General features: G+C 34.7%; 2 protein-coding genes across 3 annotated transcripts; both read left to right on the top strand.

Moving 5' to 3' along the window:
- Positions 1-3,507: 3,507 nt before the first annotated feature.
- On the top strand, positions 3,508-6,405 carry LOC133284275 (heat stress transcription factor B-2b). Of its 2 annotated transcripts, none has more exons than XM_061481274.1 (3): positions 3,508-3,735; positions 3,907-4,312; positions 4,412-6,405. In XM_061481274.1, exons 2-3 carry the CDS (start codon positions 4,064-4,066, stop codon positions 5,174-5,176), a joined length of 1,014 nt encoding a protein of 337 aa, XP_061337258.1. In that variant the 5' UTR covers positions 3,508-3,735; positions 3,907-4,063; the 3' UTR covers positions 5,177-6,405. The 2 variants fall into 2 exon arrangements, with proteins under 2 accessions (XP_061337258.1, XP_061337257.1); XM_061481273.1 differs by having other exon boundaries at positions 3,941-4,312; positions 4,412-6,404.
- A 12,365-nt stretch (positions 6,406-18,770) lies between these two features.
- LOC133284301 (uncharacterized) lies at positions 18,771-19,788 on the top strand. Its single transcript, XM_061481299.1, has one exon. The coding sequence runs from the start codon at positions 18,976-18,978 to the stop codon at positions 19,534-19,536; it is 561 nt and encodes a 186-aa protein (XP_061337283.1). The 5' UTR covers positions 18,771-18,975; the 3' UTR covers positions 19,537-19,788.

The raw sequence follows: 19,788 nt of genomic DNA, 5'->3' as shown, positions 1-19,788 counted from the left end.
GTAATTTTTGAAAATTTTTTATCTACACGAGTATGTAGGAGTGTACCCGGGTAGAGTTCTTGAATCTGGAAAAATGGTTGAATTATTTACCCGGGTATGGATCAGTGTACCCGGGTAAATAGCGTCCAGAAACCCCAATATGTATGGGTTTCGGCCATTGTTGCGAGGTATAGGGTTTTTGAAACCCCAAATCTCTCTCTCTTACCCTCTCTAATCCGAAACATCACACATATTTCATCTCATCATTTCAGAAAGCTGAATCTTGGTGGGACATTGAGATTACATCTCCACACTCCCATTTTGTGCTCAAAAATCCGAACCAACCTCCAAACCCAAAACCTAGATCTAATTTTTGTGTGAAAGATGAGTTCAAGTCCAAACATGGTTCCTATAGTTATTTACTACAATGGGAGGCATTTTGAAGGTCCGAACGGTGTCCGATTTGAAGGAAAAACAAAAACGATGAAAATCAAAGTGGGCACTACATGCAATGAACTGAAGGAGAGAATTCTTCAAAAAAATGGGGTCAGAAGGCATACATTCCATCCACCGCATGATAGCCAGGTTAGAGACTGTAGTGGATATGGATACAATATACTACATTGGATATGGATACCAATACACTGCTCCATACCCGGGTAAATAATTCAACCATTTTTCCAGATTCAAGAACTCTACCCGGGTACACCCCTACATACTCGGGTAGATAAAAAGTTTCAAAAATTACCCGGGTAGGTAATGGTGTACCCGGGTAGGCTTCGTGGTCAACGGTCAAACATGGGCAGATTGGTGTTATGTTTGTTGGGGAGGGTAAATTTTCGAAATAGTTTTGAATAAAGGACAATTTGGTAATCAGTTATTAATTAAGGATCATAAGGGTCAAAAAGCCGAGAGAAAATGTATAACAATTAACAAAATGTATACCTACAATTTGCTGGAAGGACGGTCAAGGATAATTTTTTTTTAATCTTTCTGAAATACATGTTATACCCACTTAAATAACAACAAATGACTCATTTAATTATATTTACATTCGTTTCCAGGTAATTTCTTCACTTCTGACATCAAGTAAGTTCATGTGTTTGTAATTTAAATGTATGTAGTATGTATTACAAAATGACTTAAAATAAATCTCACAAATGTAAGAGCTGTAAAACACGAAAACCTTTAAAGGTGATAATCAATTAATAATCGAATGATCGAAATATTTTGCAAATATCAAGAATCTCTAGGTTCAGGATTTAAAATATATAAAACAATAGATTAATGGAGCTCATTTTTTATTTTATTTTATTTTGGGTGGGGGGGGGGGGGGGGGGGGGGGGGGGGGGGGGTAGGCAGTGGAGCTCACTTTACTAAAACATTAGTAGGTGCTTTTAACACGCTAGTAGGAAAAAATTCTTTTAAATTGAATTTATTTTTTAAATGAGTAGGATGAATATATTTATCCTTAAATTTGAGTGAGTTAAAATCACGCATCTTAAATTAGATCCATAATTAATATACATTTATTTGTTTAATTTTTTTAAAAAAAAATGAACTTATCTCATCAACATATATTCCATAACTCACATCCTATATATATTTCTTTAATTCTTTAAATGTTTATGCCAATTTAAGTCAAAGGTTATATATTTCTTTTTCAGCTCTTATTTGAATATTTAAGAAATTATAAATTCATCTAATGAAATTTTTGATTGAAATAGAAATATGGAACATTTAATTACTTTTTCTTATTCAAAATTAATATTATATAAACTTATTTCAAAACATTTTACCCGTTTCATCTCATATTTTCTAAATATAAATAAAATTACTTGGGTCCACCACTGTCCTATCTATAATATGGTGTACTTCTTAGTTTGTTTGAAGCACTGATATTTTTGAAAAAAAAAGTTGGACGAAGTTACTCATAAGAGATTAAGTGCAGTATTAAGGAAACTATCATCTTATAAAAGTTAAAAAGTTCGAGTACTTAAGACAAAAAAAGTTGCACGAAATTTCTCTAATCACATTACTTATGTCGTGGGAAACCTAAGAAAAGAAGAAGAAAGTTACCCGAAATTGAGTATAAAAGATAACATGTGAATGGGTACAAGAAGGTACTGTGAAGGAAAAAAAAAAAACAAGACATAATATAGTACTAGCTAACGTTACTTCCGCACAAACTTTATCAAGGTCTTTTTGTGATTTTTTTTTCCTTATCATTGCATTATGTTATCTTCTGATATCAGATCTCTTGTGTGAAAATATAAGAATATTTTGAATTCTCAAACGGGAAGGATATTGTAACAATCAATTAATATTACTACCAATATTACTGTCAATTAATTTTATCGTTAGATCAATTACGTGGATCCAACGGTTATATTTATTTCTATTTTTGTATGGTTATGATTTCTCATATTTAATATTTTATATTTATTTTCACCTGGTTATGATTTCTAATATTTAATGCTTGCATATTAAATATAGGGAATCATAACCATATAAAGATAAAAAAAATGTTAGATCAACATAATTGATCTAACGGTGAAATTGATTGATAATAATATTAATTGATTGTTACAATATCCTACCCATTCTGAAAATATAAAAATGTAAGCATTAGTGTATATTTTTATTCAGTTTAGACACTTATCATAATTTTATAATGAGATAATTATTCTTAACCTTAAATTTTTCATGTAAAATAAATAAGCCTTTGGATGAAAGAAAACATTAAAAATTTATATATTTATTATTATTAAAATTTGGATTGACAAGTTACACTTATTACTTGAATTTTTTATCAATCATCTTTACATTTAATTAAATTTTATCAAAATGTGGATTAATTATTTCCCAAGTGTACAACATCACTAGGAAAAGAATCTGAATCAAGAGATATAGCTACTAATCCAATAATTAATGAAATTAATATTTCTTATATTGTGAGGGATAATTTTATGTGAAGAGAAGATAAAAAAAAATTCACACATTTCTATTTATGTATAAGAAATAAATTTATTTCTTATAATATGAAATAATTAAATATGTTTATTTCTTAACCCATAATTAATATAGTTAAGATCATCTGGAAGCTAAAAAATCCCGTAGAAGATTTGATCCATAAAGGGAAAAAATATAAATAAACCTTGCAGTTCGAATGGAAGTGCGTTATGTGCCCCAGTGGGCCCCCGTCGATGATAAACATTGCAACACGTGTAAATGTGGAAGTGCATAATAACATCGGACAAATTAAAAGGCATAAAAATAATAATAAATAATAATAATGAGAAATGAATGAAGGATGAGGAAGGTTCTGGAAAGTGGATTACCAAACCAACGGTCCAAAGCCTTATTCGGATGAAGCCACGGCCGTGATCACAGCTCCGCCAAGTAACACGTAGCATCCCTTATCCATCAAAACTTTCTTCTAGCGCCTTCTTAGTTCTGCCTCTCCGTGGGCCCCACTCATTTTGGACCTCTCCAATTTATTTTTTCTTTTTCTCATTTGCCTTTCCTTCTCAAATCCACAGGAGCTCCTATTTTTACTACTATCTTTTGCATCATTTAGTCTCTCCTTCGAAACTTCTAGAAACAACAAAAACCAACCGTTTCTCTCTCTCTCTCTCTCTCAGCCCGTGGTTTTGCTGCAACGAATTACGACCGTGTTTCTGGTTTTCCGTTGGGTAGGGGTGAAGATTTCGGGCCTTGTTAATATCCCAATCCATCTCTATCAGATAGATCAAGGTAACTAAATAATAGCACATAATTATTGCTTCGTAGATTAATATTATTTTGTTTAACCATATATATTTTTAGAATAATAACAAGAATAATCTGGGTTAGCTAAGTGTAGGTAGAACCTGGAGAAGGTTCTAACCTTTGCCGTTGGTATTTTTGTTATCCCCTTCCTTGTAGATGTAATCTAATTTGTGGAATCGAACTGTTGCAGCAAAGCACCATATTGAAATAGTTGGTGAAAACTAGTTATGTTTTAAAAGCCGCATATGAAAATCGGAGGCACAAGAAGTTGATTAATTATCGAGGTCGAATTCCAGATCTGGTAGCGGTGTTCATGGCGCCTATATCGGCGGAGCAGACCGGTGAATCAGCACCGGCAGACTCGCAGAGATCCGTTCCGACGCCGTTTCTGACGAAAACATTCCAGCTCGTGGATGATCCCTCTGCAGATGACCTAATTTCCTGGAACGATGATGGCACAAGCTTCATAGTTTGGCGACCAGCTGAATTCGCTCGAGATTTGCTTCCTAAGTATTTTAAACACAATAATTTTTCCAGTTTCGTCCGTCAGCTTAACACCTATGTAATTTTATTTCCCTTTTTTTTTATTCTTTTGTTTTCTTTTCCTTTCTAGGATTTTCTCAGCGGCCAAACGGATTATCGGTTTGTGTTTAATTTGCAGGGATTTCGGAAGGTTGTCCCTGACCGCTGGGAATTTGCTAATGACTATTTCCGGCGAGGCGAGAAAGGCCTGCTTCGCGAAATACAGCGGCGGAAAATATTGCCGGTGACGGCGGGAGCAACGGCTAATACTGTAACGGTGGCTGTGGCGGCACCGGGCAGAACGGTGTCACCAACAACTTCGGGCGACGAACAGGTACTATCCTCGAACTCATCTCCGATTGCTGCGAATAATAGTAATACAGTGCACCGCACCACGAGTTGCACCACTGCGCCCGAGCTCTTAGAAGAGAATGAAAGGCTTAGGAAAGAGAACATGCAACTGAGTCACGAGTTGAGTCAATTGAAGGGTCTATGTAATAACATACTCGCCTTGATGACCAATTATGGTTCTGGTTTTAGCCGCCAACTAGAATCGTCTACTAGTGCTGTGAGGGCTGTACCTGTACCTGAAGGGAAAGCGTTGGAGTTTTTGCCTTCAAAGCATGTTTTATTAGCCGAGGATAATGCTGTGCATGTGAGTGGCGCTGGCGACACGGCGGAAGCAGAGGTTCCCAAGTTGTTTGGGGTTTCGATTGGGCATAAACGATGTAGGAGTAGGACAGAGAGCGAGAACGAGACCGAGAGAGAAGAACAGAATCAAACGCTAACGCAAACACGATCCTCTCAGGAACCAGATGATGTAAAATCTGAACCGCTTGATGGTGAGTACTCAGATGATCAGGAGCCTCGTTGGCTGGAGCTTGGAAATAACGCGCCTTCGTAATTCCTACTTGATGAATTGGCAAAGGAAAGTGTGTGTTTGGTTGTTGCTTTGTAACTCCATGGCCACACGCGGCCAAACAGGCACACACTACATTTTGCGTTACCCGAACGCTACACACAACACACTACTAGCGTTGCGCCGCTGCCAATGGGGCTGACAGGCAACTTGAATTTCCATGTGCTGTATGTGATGTTACATTAGGAGAAAGGGCACTTCTTGTTCTTAAATAATAATAATTAAACCCGCCATTGGAGTGAACGTCTAAAAAGTCATGCTGCTTGACTGTGGAACCTTGCAAAAGAAAACAAATCTTGTTGATAGCAGTGGACAGTTAACGCATGCAAATGGAGTAACTGAAACAATGGAGGGCAGCCCTTTAAAAGATTTAAATTACCTTTTTTAGAAGGAAAATGTGTGGGATACAACTAAATATGTAGACAAGTGTCTGATATCATAAATTTTTCTAATTTGATTAATGTATTGTAATGTTTCCATCCATTGGACGGAGTTCCTTCTTAAGTTTCATGATTCTAATATGTTTTTTTATTTCTTTATGGGATTCCGTTTGTGAATGCTGAATGGGTCCTACACTAGAACTAGTCTTTTTTTAATATGTTACTTGATTAGTTTGTTTTGAATTATAAATTTTTCTTTAAAATGTGTTTAAGAAAGAATCTTTTATTTTAAAATGTAACTTATACATGATTTTCATGTCTGATTCTTACTGTTCGGAAATCTTAAAATTGTTTAGTTTTTTACTTGATTAAATTTCTCTTCTATTCACCTTTTAAACACTTTATTTAATTTTTGTGGATTTTTGGCCCAAACCAAATCTAGTTTTGGCCCATATCTGACTTCTCAGTCGATAAAGCTAACAGTGTCTTTAGAGCGACCATTGGGAACCTGATGGGCTTCGGGCTGGAAGACAACAGCTCAGCTTAGGTTAAAGTACAAACTTAGCTAGATCTGGTACGCAAGCGCTCTGTGACATTCTCAATTTCGTCTTAGCTATTGCCACCATAACATGATTTTTCATGTTACGGTAAGAAGGCCCGTGTAAGTATGTGCCGTTCCAGTTTGGCGACATTAATGTACATTCTGTTTACTTCTTGAGAAGAAAAATCTAAGACAAAACGGAACTACAAAATTTTCAATAATTTCTTCTCTAGAATAAAAGAGAGAATCCCTATATAAAATCTATCGTGCAAAAAACTCCAGTTCAATTTATTGATTCATAGACACTTGTATCCTCTAAAGTGAAGTGGTAACGAAACGATATGTTTTTAATTATTATTTTTTAAGTAAAGGAGAGTTCCTTTGATAGAATTTCGTAAATGTATATTTGGAAGAGGAAGTTTTTCCATATTTTATTCATCTTTAAAGAGACAGGAGATGCAGTGCAACATTAAAACACCTAAAATTGGAACAAATTAAAGTATTATCCTACTAAAATCAGTACTCCACTAGCTTTAACTTTGGAATTGCTTCCTAAAATTCTAACCACCTCATGCATCATAAAACCTCTTCCTTCATGATTTTACTAATTTTAACATTGGAAGTTAATTCCTAAACGTTATTTTTTTAATATTAATCGACGAAAGTTTAGATTAGGTTTTTTGTTTTTTAAAAAATTGATGAAAACTTAAGAGTGAAAGACATGCCTTCTATCAAGGTTAGAGAAGACAATTATTCATCAATGAAAGTTTATGATAAGATTATATATCATTTATAAGGGGAAGGATATTGTGACAACCAAGTTGTGTTATTATCAAGTGACTACCAATCAATTTTATCGTTAGATTGATTATGTTGATCCAACGGTTATATTTATTTTCATCTTTGTATGGTCATGATTCCTCATATTTAAAGTGAAAGCATTAAATATGAGAAATCATAACCATACAAAGGTGAAAATAAATATAAAGTATTAAATTTGGGGAATCATGACCATACAAAGATAGAAATAAATATAACCGTTAGATCAATATAATCGATCTAACGGTAAGATTGATTGGTAGTCACTTAGTAGTAACATAACTTGATTGTCACAATATCATTTCCCATATTTATAAAAAGGGAAACTTAAGAATAAAACTCAAATCACAATTAATGTGGGTGAGATATACAATTAGGCGGGTTAGTCCTAATAGATTAAACATTACTTGGTATTGTTGTCAAAATTGCATGTTAAAAGATTGTAGGATAAGAGTGTCTTGTTGGTCGTTCTCTTTACCTTAATCTACTGGAGACCCATGGATTAAAATTGTATCAAATCACTTGTGTAAAAATAGATTACATGGTTGTTATAAAATAAAAAATAAAAAAAATAGATTACATGGTTAGTCCAAATAAAAATGATTCTAATCAAATAGGAGTAACGAATACGAGTCAAAATCGTTGTTAAACAACGAGGGGTTGAATTGGAAATATATAGGCGTGGGTAAAAAATAATAATGTACTATAACAATTAATAAATGAGTTCTACTTTAATGGGACTATAAAATTTTTAAAAATGCTTTGATTCTCCCTTTATATCAACTTAACTTACTTTTTTTATACGTTTCAGTATTTTCATTATGTTATGGACTCTGGGCTCATTAAGTGGTAAGTTCAATCAGAGGCAATCTAAGATACGGATTGATATTAACAAATGATAGATATCCATCAAGGATACTAATCCTAATACGACAGCATAGCAAATAGGCCTAGGCCCTCATCAGAGGTATCAAAGGCCCATCCACACTACCCACAGGTAACCTCTATAAATACAAGGTAAACCCTAGAGGTACGGTACGCTCTCTCTCTTACTGTTATGTTGTCACTGTGCGCACACACACCCTATTGGCTAACGCCGTTACAATATTCTGTGCACAGTAATCTACTTGACTCGAGGGTATCTCATTCATAGATAACTTGGAGAGGACACTAGATCTAAGATCAACGTGCCAGCCTACTGGGCTGAACATCTCTGTCTTAAGGACAGAACATATTAAAATATTATTTTACATACGAATCGAAACTAACCTCTTGGAATTAATATGAAAGAATTTTCTTGTTATAAAATATAATTTGTTTTCTATTTGGCATTGTGTGCGCATGCAGAGTTTCTTAAGCGCGGAAGGTGTTCCCCGCGCGCGCACACACACGTCAACATACACAACTTTTTTTTTTCCAAACTTCTTTTATAATTATTATGCTCTCAGTTACCACTCATATTTCACCCACATTGTCTTATCTCACTATTTTTAATTTTGTTTTGTACATTATGCTCTCACTATTTGCTTGCCGTGAAAACCGATGTACTTTGGGTAGAAATTCCTTTGCTAGCTACAAGTGAAAGTCTAAATAGACTAGACCCGATTACAGGATTTTACGACTTAGTCTATATCGGATCAGACTTGATCTATTACATTTAATTAAATAGAACAGGTTTAAATTTTTAAAATAGGATTCGTTTTTTATGCAGACGAGTTATCTGCAGTAAGTCCAATATGACGTTGTTTTAGAGTGAAATTATGGTATTTTTGTAATTTTAATTTATTCAGGGTTATTATAGTCTTTGTAATTATAACTTTCTAATCTTTCAATCTCAAAACGATATCGTTTTGGAAGTAAATGTAGATAATTTATCTGCATTAACTGCAAGAATATTTTTCTGCTTAAAAAAACTATTTAGAAAACAGTGATAGGTTTTCTTTATATGACGGGCCTTTAAGTCTACATGTCGATCTATATTATATTATTTATTTTAAATAAAATAAATAAATTATTATTTTTATGATTTTGGAAACTGAAGTAATATTATTTTTTTAATTATTAAATATTTAATAAGCTTAAATAAGCTAACAGGCTTAGGCCAAGGTTTTTGTTTTTTAAATATAGGTTAGGTCAGACTTGTAATTTAAGCTTACAGACTAGAAGATCGGGTTAGACCTAAAGTATTTTATACAGATCTAATCTATTTAAGTCAAAGTCTATCCTAAGCTAACCTATTTACAAAGCTTATTTGTTTGGAACTTGCTGAAAACAATATCGCTCTACTACATAAACAATTTTTTTTAAAGAATTTTAGTGACAAAAATTAGTTGCTTTTGAAATGATAAGTTATTGAAGGACGGACATTCTGTTTTCTTTAAGTAAGAATGGACCCATCCCACTTTTAAATAATTTAATGTTTTGGACCTTAATTTTGAAAATTTGGCGTAAAGTTTTTTCTCCCTCTAAACTTTTAGTCATGTTCTGCCACTGAATGTCTGATTTTGATTATTAAATCAACATGAATTTTCAAGGAAAACTGCAGTATGAATTTTCATGTAGGCTTTGGCCGTTTCGTTTTTTCCAATTTCCATGTGCTGACAAAGACTCTGTGAAACACTGCGTACAGTAGCTTTGCCATTGCGTGCAATTTTCAAATTTTGTGATTATTGAATTCATATCATACAGTAGTTTTTGGTAACTATCATTATTATCAATAGAATTGATTTTGTGCATTATATAAATTCCCACGGAAAGAAAATTTGATTCAGAAAATAGTAATAAATCATACTATTGCAAAATCTAAATAAAGAAAAACAGTTTAATTAAATTGTTATTAGTCGATATCAATATTATCAAACTGGAATCGATCATCGACTTGATAGCAATATCAGGTCAATACATCATTAGTTGAACCATTTAAATTAAATTTATCCAAAATATATAAAAAAAAGTAACATGATAATCAAAATAATCAGCCTTAATGATTTAACGTTTTACTTAACCAAAAATTTAATACTTAATTAGTATCGGTTGAACCCGGATTATGATTGATTTACCAGTTTTTTATTGAGTTACATGTTTGATTGGTTAATTGACTAAAATGAACCGGTTAATGATTTGATTTTCAGTTCAATCGATCCGACTGACCAAGTTGGTTTGGTTTTTAATAACAGTGGTATTATATTCACAAATTGAGATTTGACAATGGGTTACTGAAGTAAGGAGTAACTGTGGACATAACCGACAATTTGACAAACATGTTATCTGCACAGAGACTTCCTCAAGGTTCCACACGGGGAGAATTTTCTTTTTCCCTGAAATCTAGTTGTAAGACTCGAAGTATATTGTTTTATCTGTCTAGAAATAGGGGGCGTTTGGTACGAGATAAATTTTCTTTTATCCGAAAATTACGATTTCCAAGAATATGATGGAAATATGAGTTTTCTGAAAATGTTATCAAAAAAGTGTTTGGTAGACTAAAATATTACCGAGAATATTAAGTTAATTTTCTTAATGCTATGTTTAGTTGTATTAAATTTTCAATTGTCATATAAATCTTAGAATACCACTCCTTGGATGGTATTTTTTAATGGTATTTTCAAAAAAAATTACACACAAAATAAAATTTTGGAAAAATCATATTCTCGAAAAAATTTAAAAAAACTTGTACCAAAAATAGGTTAATATGATTACCACTCTCAGTTTCTCGATAATTCTAAAAAATGCCTCCTACCAAACGGCCCCTTATATAATAACGCTTTGTGTTTGATTTTTTTATTATTATTTTTGAAAGAATTTTAAAGCCTTAATTCTAGATCTGCATGAACAAAATTGTCCCCGCTTGATTTATTAAAAAAAAAAGTATTTACATAATAAAAATGTGATTAAAAGATGATAAATTTTAAAATAAAAACAACTCATTGTAATCATAACAAATTTCAAAATAGGCTATATACCAATAATTAGTGCAAGCCCAAATCTCGGGATGTGTCCCTAAATCCTAATTAGGCCACGTGAAGCTTTTTGTTGTAGAGTAAATATTCTTGGTCCTCGGTAAATTTCACGATATTCGCTTTAGTCCCTAGCAAATAAAAAGGTCTACCGTGGTCCTTAAGAAGTTTAAAATGGACTCATTTTAGTCCTTTTAAGGGATTAATATAGATTTTTTTTAAATTTATGAGGGATCAAGATTTTAACTAAATGAGTCCATTTTAAATTTCTTAGGGACCACGATAGACCTTTTTATTTGCTAAGGACTAAAGTGTGCATCGTGAAATTTGCTGATGACCAAAAAAGAAATTTACTCTTTGTTTTATCTTCCCCATGAAATTTCGCCACAATTTGCCAATAGCAAATGAGGACCGGTTTTATATTTCTTAATTGAGTTTTATTTTTCTTATGTTGCATGAGACAAGTTGTCTCATGCAACACACAAAAAGTGAATGAGATCCACTAAAAAAGAAGAGAGAGAAAATAAAAAAGCGAGTCCACCCACTTTTTATGTGTTGCATGAGACAACTTGTCTCATGCAACATAAGAAAAATAAAACCCTTCTTAATTACGCTCTAGTTGGGTTTGATAAATAACAAAATATTTTTTCTGTTATTGAAAATATTATCTCTTATGCTACACATGTATCAATTATATGCTTTGATTTTATTTTAATTTCTCAACAGTGAAACCACCTGAAACATGTATTTGTAGAAAAATTTCGTCTTTCGTGTTAAACGAGAAAAACAAAGTCAATAGCATGTAAGTTTTTCACAAAAAACAAAAGAGATAACATATAAGTTTATGGGTTCATTTTTTTTAAGTTATTTTAGATAATTTTGCTTAATGTTCACCAAAACGATTTAGTTTTAAAGCGAAAATTATAGTGTATTTGTAATTTTAACTTATTTCAGTGTTATAATAGTCTTTATCATTTTAATTTTTTAACCTCAAAATGACGTCATTTCAATGAACATTAAACAAAATTATCTAAGATAATATTAGATACTTTTTTTTCCTATGTTTATTTTATTTTTAGTTCTTTTTAAAAAAAACACGGGAATAAAAAAGTTGTATTTTTGGTAAAGTTAAAGATAACTTAATAGAACAAAAATATTTTATATTTACACATTTTCAATCGCCTGGTTGTAGTTAGGTGTAATTTATTTACATATATTATAGTTTTGCCACTTCGTATAAGTGTTTTAAGCTTTTTCATGTTAGAAGTTAAAATTATTTTGTACACATATAAAATTGTAGTTAATTCTTTTCTTTTTTTTTGCTTTTTTTTTTTACATGGACTTCTTATATTTTTATATATGTATAGATGATAATTTTATCTCCTGTAATATAAAAAATTTTAATCCCTTCATATAAATATAAGGTAATGGAATTGATATTGATATTTACCGAGCATTATTGTTCCCACAAATTGTTTATGCTAACGAATAATTTGTCGAAATGCTTTTTCGAGTTACTTTTGAAATTGTTCAACCAACTTTATATGAATAACATATTGAGGAAATAAAAGTGCTTCCTATTTTTATTTTTATTTTATTTTGGTAAACAGAGTGCTTCCTACTTTACTAAATAATCCTTTTATATTTAGAGTAATTTTTCATTAAAAAATTGATTATTGTTGAATATCAAGAACAAAGAGATTTATAAGTAATTTATGTGTCTCAACTACTCAGCGGAGAGTCTATTATATAACTTAAAAGAGAAAATATAAAGAGAAATACATGATGTGAGACTTCTATACTACTATTATAAACTATCATTTACAATACTCCCCTTCAAGCTAGAGCATATAGATCATATGTACCAAGCTTGTTACATAAGTAATCTATCCTAAGCCCTCTCAAAGACTTAGTGAAAACATCAGTTAATTGATCAGTTGAGTTAACAAAACTAGTGACTATATCTCTAGAGAGGACATTTTCCCTAACAAAATGACAATCTATCTCAATGTGCTTGATCTTTTCATGAAACACTGGGTTGGAAGCAATATGTAAAGTAGCTTGATTATCGCAAATGAGAGTTGTTGTGCCAATATCTCCAAATTTGAGTTTCTTCAATAGTTGTTTTAACCAGATAAGTTCACAGGTGGTTGTGGCCATGGAGCGTTATTCTACTTCAGCACTTGATCTGGCAACTACACTTTGTTTCTTGCTTTTCCAAGAAATCAAGTTACCTCTAAGGAATACACAATATCCAGATGTGGATCTTCTATCACTGGGGGAACCTGCCCAATCAGCATCTGAGTATCCCTCAACTTTGATATGACCTTTGTTTTTATAGAGGAGACCTTTACCTGGAGCATTCTTGATGTACTTGAGGATGCAGATCACTGCATTCCAATGATCTTCACAAGGAGAATTCAAGAACTGACTTACTACACTGACTGCAAATGAGATGTCTGGTCGAGTAACTGTAAGATAGTTCAGCTTCCGAACCAATCTTCTATACCTTTCTGGATCTGTAAATAGCTCCCCCTGATTTGGCATAAGCTTGACATTTGGATCCATGGGGGTATCGATGGGCTTAGCATTCAACAAAGTTGTCTCCTCTAGAATGTCCATAACATATTTCCTCTGGGATATCACAATACCATATTTGGATTGAGCCACTTCAATTCCCAAGAAATATCGTAGTCTTCCGAGATCCTTTGTTTGAAAATGATGACTGAGATGTTATTTTAACTGAGTAATGCCTTGATGGTCATCACCTGTAATGACAATGTCATCAACATATACCACCAAATAAATGGATCCAGAGTTTGAGTGGCGATAAAAGACTGAGTGATCAGCCGCACTCCGAGTCATACCAAACTGCTGGACAATGGTGCTTAACCTCTCAAACCAAGCTCGTGGAGACTGTTTGAGACCATACAAAGATTTTCAGAGTCGACAAACTAGACTGGACTCCCCCTGAGCAACAAATCCAAGAGGTTACTCCATATAAACTTCTTCAGCAAGATCGCCATTAAGGAAAGCATTTTTGACATCCAATTGATAAATGGGCTAGTGAGGGATAACAACCATAGTAATAAAGAGGCGAACAGATGCCAATTTTGCAACAGGGAAAAATGTATCCCCATAATCTTCACCAAACACCTGAGTGTATCCCTTAGCCACCAAACGTGCTTTGAGACGATCCATGTGTCCATCAGGACCAACCTTGACAGTAAATATCTATCTACATCCAACAACAGATTTTTCAGAGGGAAGAGGAACCAGATCCCAAGTACTACTGCCATGAAGTGCACACATCTCGTCAATCATAGCATGTCGCCATCCGGGATGGGTAATGCCTCACCTAAGTCTTAGGAACAGATACAGAAGACAAAGAAGAAAGGCAAGCAAAATGTGATGGAGAAAGGCGATGATAACTCATATTTACTAAATACTTGGGTGGGGGACGAATATTATGAGTACCTTTTCGGAGAGCAATGGGTAGTCAATGTCGGAGGGCGGGACCGAAGCCGCAGGAGTTGATGATGGCAGATCTGAGTCCATAGGAACCTCATCAATGTCTTGGGGTATGGGTGGATGTGATCGACGGTGATAAACTTGGAGAGGAGAATCTGGTGCTGGGACATATGGAGAAGTGACAATAGGCGGTGGTGGTGTGGAATCTTGTGCCGGAACATATTGAATTGGAACAGAGGGTAAAGGTAACTGAGTATCAACAGAGTCTTCGGGAACAGAGGTGGAGCCAAAAAATGGAACAGACTTAAAGAAAGTAACATCCGTCGAGACAAAAGAGCGACAGAGACTCGGAGAGTAACACCAATAACCTTTTTGTGTCCGAGTGTAACCGAGGAACACACATTTGTGGGATTTGGCAGACAACTTGTCACGATTGGGACCGAGTTCATGGACAAAACAAGTAGAACCAAAAATACGAAGTGGTAAGGAATGTAAAGGCTGATGCGAAAACAAGATAGAGTACGATACCTGGTTACCTAGGACAGAGGAAGGTATGTGATTAATGAGATAGCATGCGGTGAAAACAGCATCACCCCAAAAACTGGTAGGAACATTCCCATGAATTACGAGTGTCCGAGCTGTTTCAATAAGATGGCGATTTTTCTTTCAGCAACCCTATTTTGTTGGGGTGTGAGCACATGATGTAAGGTGAAGAATGTCGTGAGAAGCCATGAATGATTGAAATGGTTGAGACAGATACTCACGAGCATTATCACTACGAAAAGTGCGGATAGGAATACCAAATTGAGTAAGAATTTCATGATAAAACTTCTGAAATATGGAGAACAACTCAAAGCGGTTTTTCAGTAAAAATAACCAAGTGTTTCGAAAATAATCGTCAATAAAGGTAACAAAATATCTATAACCTTGGGTTGATTCAGTACGACTGGGTCCCCAAACATCAGAGTGAACCAAACTAAAAGGGGAGGAGGCACGACGATTGACTCTATCAGGAAAAGAACTGCGAGTATGTTTTCCGAATTGACATGATTCACATTGCAAAGTGGACAACTTGGACAAACGTGGCACCATCTTCTGAAGCTTTGTAAGAATAGGATGACCCAACTAAGCATGAATAGTGAGTGGAGAATCTAATACAGAATGAGCATGAGAGAAGTTGGAGAGCAAGTAAAGGCCATTAGACTCAAATCTGACGCCAATTGTCCTCCCCGAATTTCAATCTGTAAAACAACAGAATTTTGGGTAAAAGAAATGAGACATTCAAGAGAACGTATTAAACGGCTAATGGAAGGGAGATTAAAGGGTGAACCAGGGACATAGAGCACATTATCAATAGTAATGGACGGAAAGAGATGTATTGTTCCAATCCCATGAGACTGAACCTGGGAACCATTAGCCATAGTGACAGCAGGCAAATAACCAGAGGTAGAAAGAAAGAAAAACAAAGATTTATTACCAGAAATATGATCAAAGGCACCAGAATCAAGAACCCAATGACCAAATGATGAACTTTGAGTGAAACCAGCAACGCTATTACCTGTATGCACAACAGTAGCAGTGGAACCAGGGATCGTGAGCTGAGAAATATCTTGAGGAAGGAAAAATGAGCTAGAATCAGACATGGATCAAGAACAATTCGCTGAAACAAAGATGTCTTGAATAGTAATGGAAAGAGGAGAAATGCTTCGGAAGGGCCGCAACGAACTCAAAACCACAAGGTAAGGATCGATCTGAACAAGGAAGAAGAGGGTGATCCTGATGGTGGAAGTCGCGCGTATGTTTCACACACGTGAGGGTGCGTCAGTGGGAATTTGGGAGCGGCCTTGGATGGAAAGAACCGCCTTCTTGCGACGATCACAATTGTGGGTGGCTCGCCAAAAAAAGTGCCGAAAAAGTGATCGGTGGTGGCGGTCAACAGCGGTCAAACGGTGGTTCACGGTGCTGGCAACCTCTAATGACGGTGGGTCTTGCGGTGTTGGGTAGATCAGCTTCTTTTGAGTCTGTTGATGTACTTTTTGATCAGAACGGTCGTCGGAAAACTTTTCCGGTGGAGGACGGTGGTGGCAGACGGTGGCCGGAAACTGACGACAGTAACAATTTGCAGGAAGATTTTTTACTCGGTAGACAATGGGTCTACCAGAAAGATACAGATCTTGTTAGGCTCTAGACACCATGTTGAATATCAAGAACAAAGAGATTTATAAGTAATCTGTGTGTCTCAACTCAACTACACAGCGAAGAGTCTATTATATAACTTAAAAGAAAGTAAATATAAAGAGATATACATGATGTGGGACTTCTATACTACTATTCTAAACTATCATTTACAACAATTATGAATATTAGAGAAGTTTGTAAGAGCAAGATGTTGAAAAATATTATTGAAGCAAAAAGGTTATCCCTAAAACTATGATCATTTCCGTAGCAAGAGGGGGCAATGAACAAAGTCAAAGATTAGCCTATAAAATGAAAAAAGGATTTCTCACAAAACGTATGTCCAAAAAAAAAAAATTGTGATTGAGAAAAAAAAATAGAGAAGGAGCATTTAGCTCCTCCAAACAACTTCTGACCTCTTTTTTTTTAGTTCATAACAAAAGCTATTTTTCTTAAGAACTCTTACAAAAATAAGGTGTTCGAACCCGACTTTTAGAAAAGAGAAATTAAAAATAAACCGAGTACAAATGTCAGGTCATCACTTGGAAAATAAGAAACACGCATATAGAAATGACTCAAATGAGACACTTATGGGGTATAATATTAATATTTTCATATGATAAATTTTAGGAGTTGTAAAATATAAATGAAGATAAATAAAAATATAAATATAAATATTTCATAAGACAATTATAACTATTATAAATACGGGTTCATTTTTACTGCAGTAAATGTAGATATATTATTTGCATTGAGTCCAAAAAATATCGTTTTTGGACGAAAGTCAAAATATTTTTATAATTTCAATTTATTATAAGGATTATAATAGTCTTTATTATTATAATATTTTAATCATTCACTCCCAACTCCCAAGGTGTTATTATAATATTATTATAATTTTAATTTGTTGAAATTTGTTGAGATATATAGTCCCACATTAGTTGTATGAGCAACAAATGTGGAGTTTATAAGGCGTTGGACACTCCCACCCTTTGAGCTAGCTTTTGGGGTGGTGTATCCCAAGGTTCTTTACATGGTATCAGAGCCTCGCCGCCCCACACTTTCTCTTATGGACTTTCTTAGCACAGGTAGGATGGGCCTGTTGCATCTTCAACTCTTCAAGCCCAATGGGCTCTTGTGTGAGGGGGCGTGTTGAGATATATAGTCCCACATTGATTGTACGAGCAACTAATGTGGAGTTTATAAGGCTTTGGGAACTCACACCCTTTGAGCTAGCTTTTCGGGTGGTGTATCCCAATGTTCTTTACATGGTATCAGAGTTTGAGTTAAATCCTCACGGCCTCCCAAAAATTGGGCCTGTGCAATTCCACGCTTCTAGCCCAAATGGGCTCTTACGTGAGGGGGCGTGTTGAGATATATAGTCCTACATTGGTTGTATAAGCAACAAATGTGGAGTTTATAAGGCTTTGGGCACTCTCACCCTTTGAGCTAGCTTTTGGGGTGGTGTATCCCAAGGTTCTTTTTTATTAATATAATTTTAATCATTCATGAAAAAACTATTATTATAATATTTTAATCAAGGTGCTTTTATTATTATAATATTGATAAAAACATCGTTTTGGAAGTAAAGAGAGATAACTTACTTTAATTTTTTGAAATATTCTATCGGTTCTTCGCTTTGCAATTTGTGCGATTAAAGACGGGTTCAAGATTAAAACTTTAAACATATCCCAAATGTGATATTGGTGAGGATAGAATACAAATAACTTATTTACATTCATTATAGAAACATTAAACTCTATAATATAAACATTATAGGAAATATTTTTTCCATAGTAGTGGAGAAAATATTATTTCATGTAGAGACATAATTAAGTGGGTCTCACTTGACTTAAATTTTGACAGAGTCTTTATACGAGACAATGTTTTCTAGAATTGCCCTACAATAATTTAGAGTTTAGTTTTCTCATATTGTATAAGAAAATAAATCGTTCCTACACATACCATAAAAAGACGTGTCACTCTTTTTTTCATTTTTTATTTTTTTAAATAGATAGATCTCACACTTAATGTAGCTATGATATGAAATTAGCATTTTTTTACAACATAAGATTTATTTTTCCCTAATGATTTACTTATATTGATACAAAATTTAAAAGAATGTAAACATCTAAAAGTATTCATTACAAAACATATAAGTACAAGTTGAACAAAAACATTGGTGCTTCCTTGCTGGCAATGTGCCACGTCAGCACCAAGTTGACTCTCAAAGCGGGAAATCAAAACTTCCATGAGACAATCATTTGAGAGTGAGGTTCCCATACCGGTTTATATTCCATTACTAGCACGCAGCACCCACGAAATTTCACTGTCACTACTCAATAACACTAACACACATCCCTTATGAACCAACCCCACCCATCATCATAACTAACTCTACTCCCTGTTTCAGTGTATCCTTACTCTCTGTGGCTGCGAGTCGTCATGAGTGATGATGATCGTGCAACCATGACGACAACGTTGGAGATCGTCGTTGTCTCCGCTGAAGGCCTCGACAAATACTCCTCCTCCTCCTCCTATTTCATCACTCTCGTCAAGCTCCCCAACCACGCGGTGTGCCAGCACGATGGGGGAGGAGGAACACGGGAGCACATGTTCCGCGTCCCAGTGGATCCCACCTTCTTTTCCGACAGACATTCGTGCCTACATCTTCAGCTATACAACAAGCGCCGGATTGTGGGTCCCACACAACTGGGCTGGTGTCTGATTCCGGTCACAGACATTGGCCTCCTCCCCCATGATTCCGTACGCTACCTCAGTTACCGGCTACGGACTAGAGACGGTTCCAGGAGCCACGTCATCATCAACCTCTCCGTCAGATTGCAGGGCTCATGTTCCTCTGTTCCGTGGCTCACGTCACCATCTCTGGTGGACACTGTTATTGGGATACCCGTGACAGCTGCTAGGGGAATTGGCTACGGTGATTGCAACAGTTCCACACGCACCACGCGCCGTGGTCACTGGAAGGTGGAGAAAGAATTATAAATAATTAATGAAAAAAATGGATCACAGTTTGGACTTTGCAGTGTGGATTAGAATTTTGGAGGTGGATGTTTATCTAATCTCATAGGTGGGACCACCCTCACAAAAAGAAGTAACTCTGTGTCTTTGCCCTTTGGTCTTGGCAACTTAATCCGTTTGCGCAATTATCAACTTTTTTTTTTTTTTTTGAGAAAGTTCTATTTTGTGTTTTGTGAAAAATAAAGAGTTATATTTTCTTTTCTTGGTTTCATCTCT

The sequence above is a fragment of the Gastrolobium bilobum genome, unplaced genomic scaffold (genome assembly GCF_033153095.1).
Source record: "Gastrolobium bilobum isolate Gb01-03AN ecotype WA unplaced genomic scaffold, APGP_CSIRO_Gbil_v1 utg2926, whole genome shotgun sequence".
In the NCBI taxonomy this organism is placed as follows: Eukaryota; Viridiplantae; Streptophyta; class Magnoliopsida; order Fabales; family Fabaceae; genus Gastrolobium; species Gastrolobium bilobum.
Note: the sequence above shows the minus strand (reverse complement) of the source record. Positions and strands in the feature narration are given on the sequence as shown.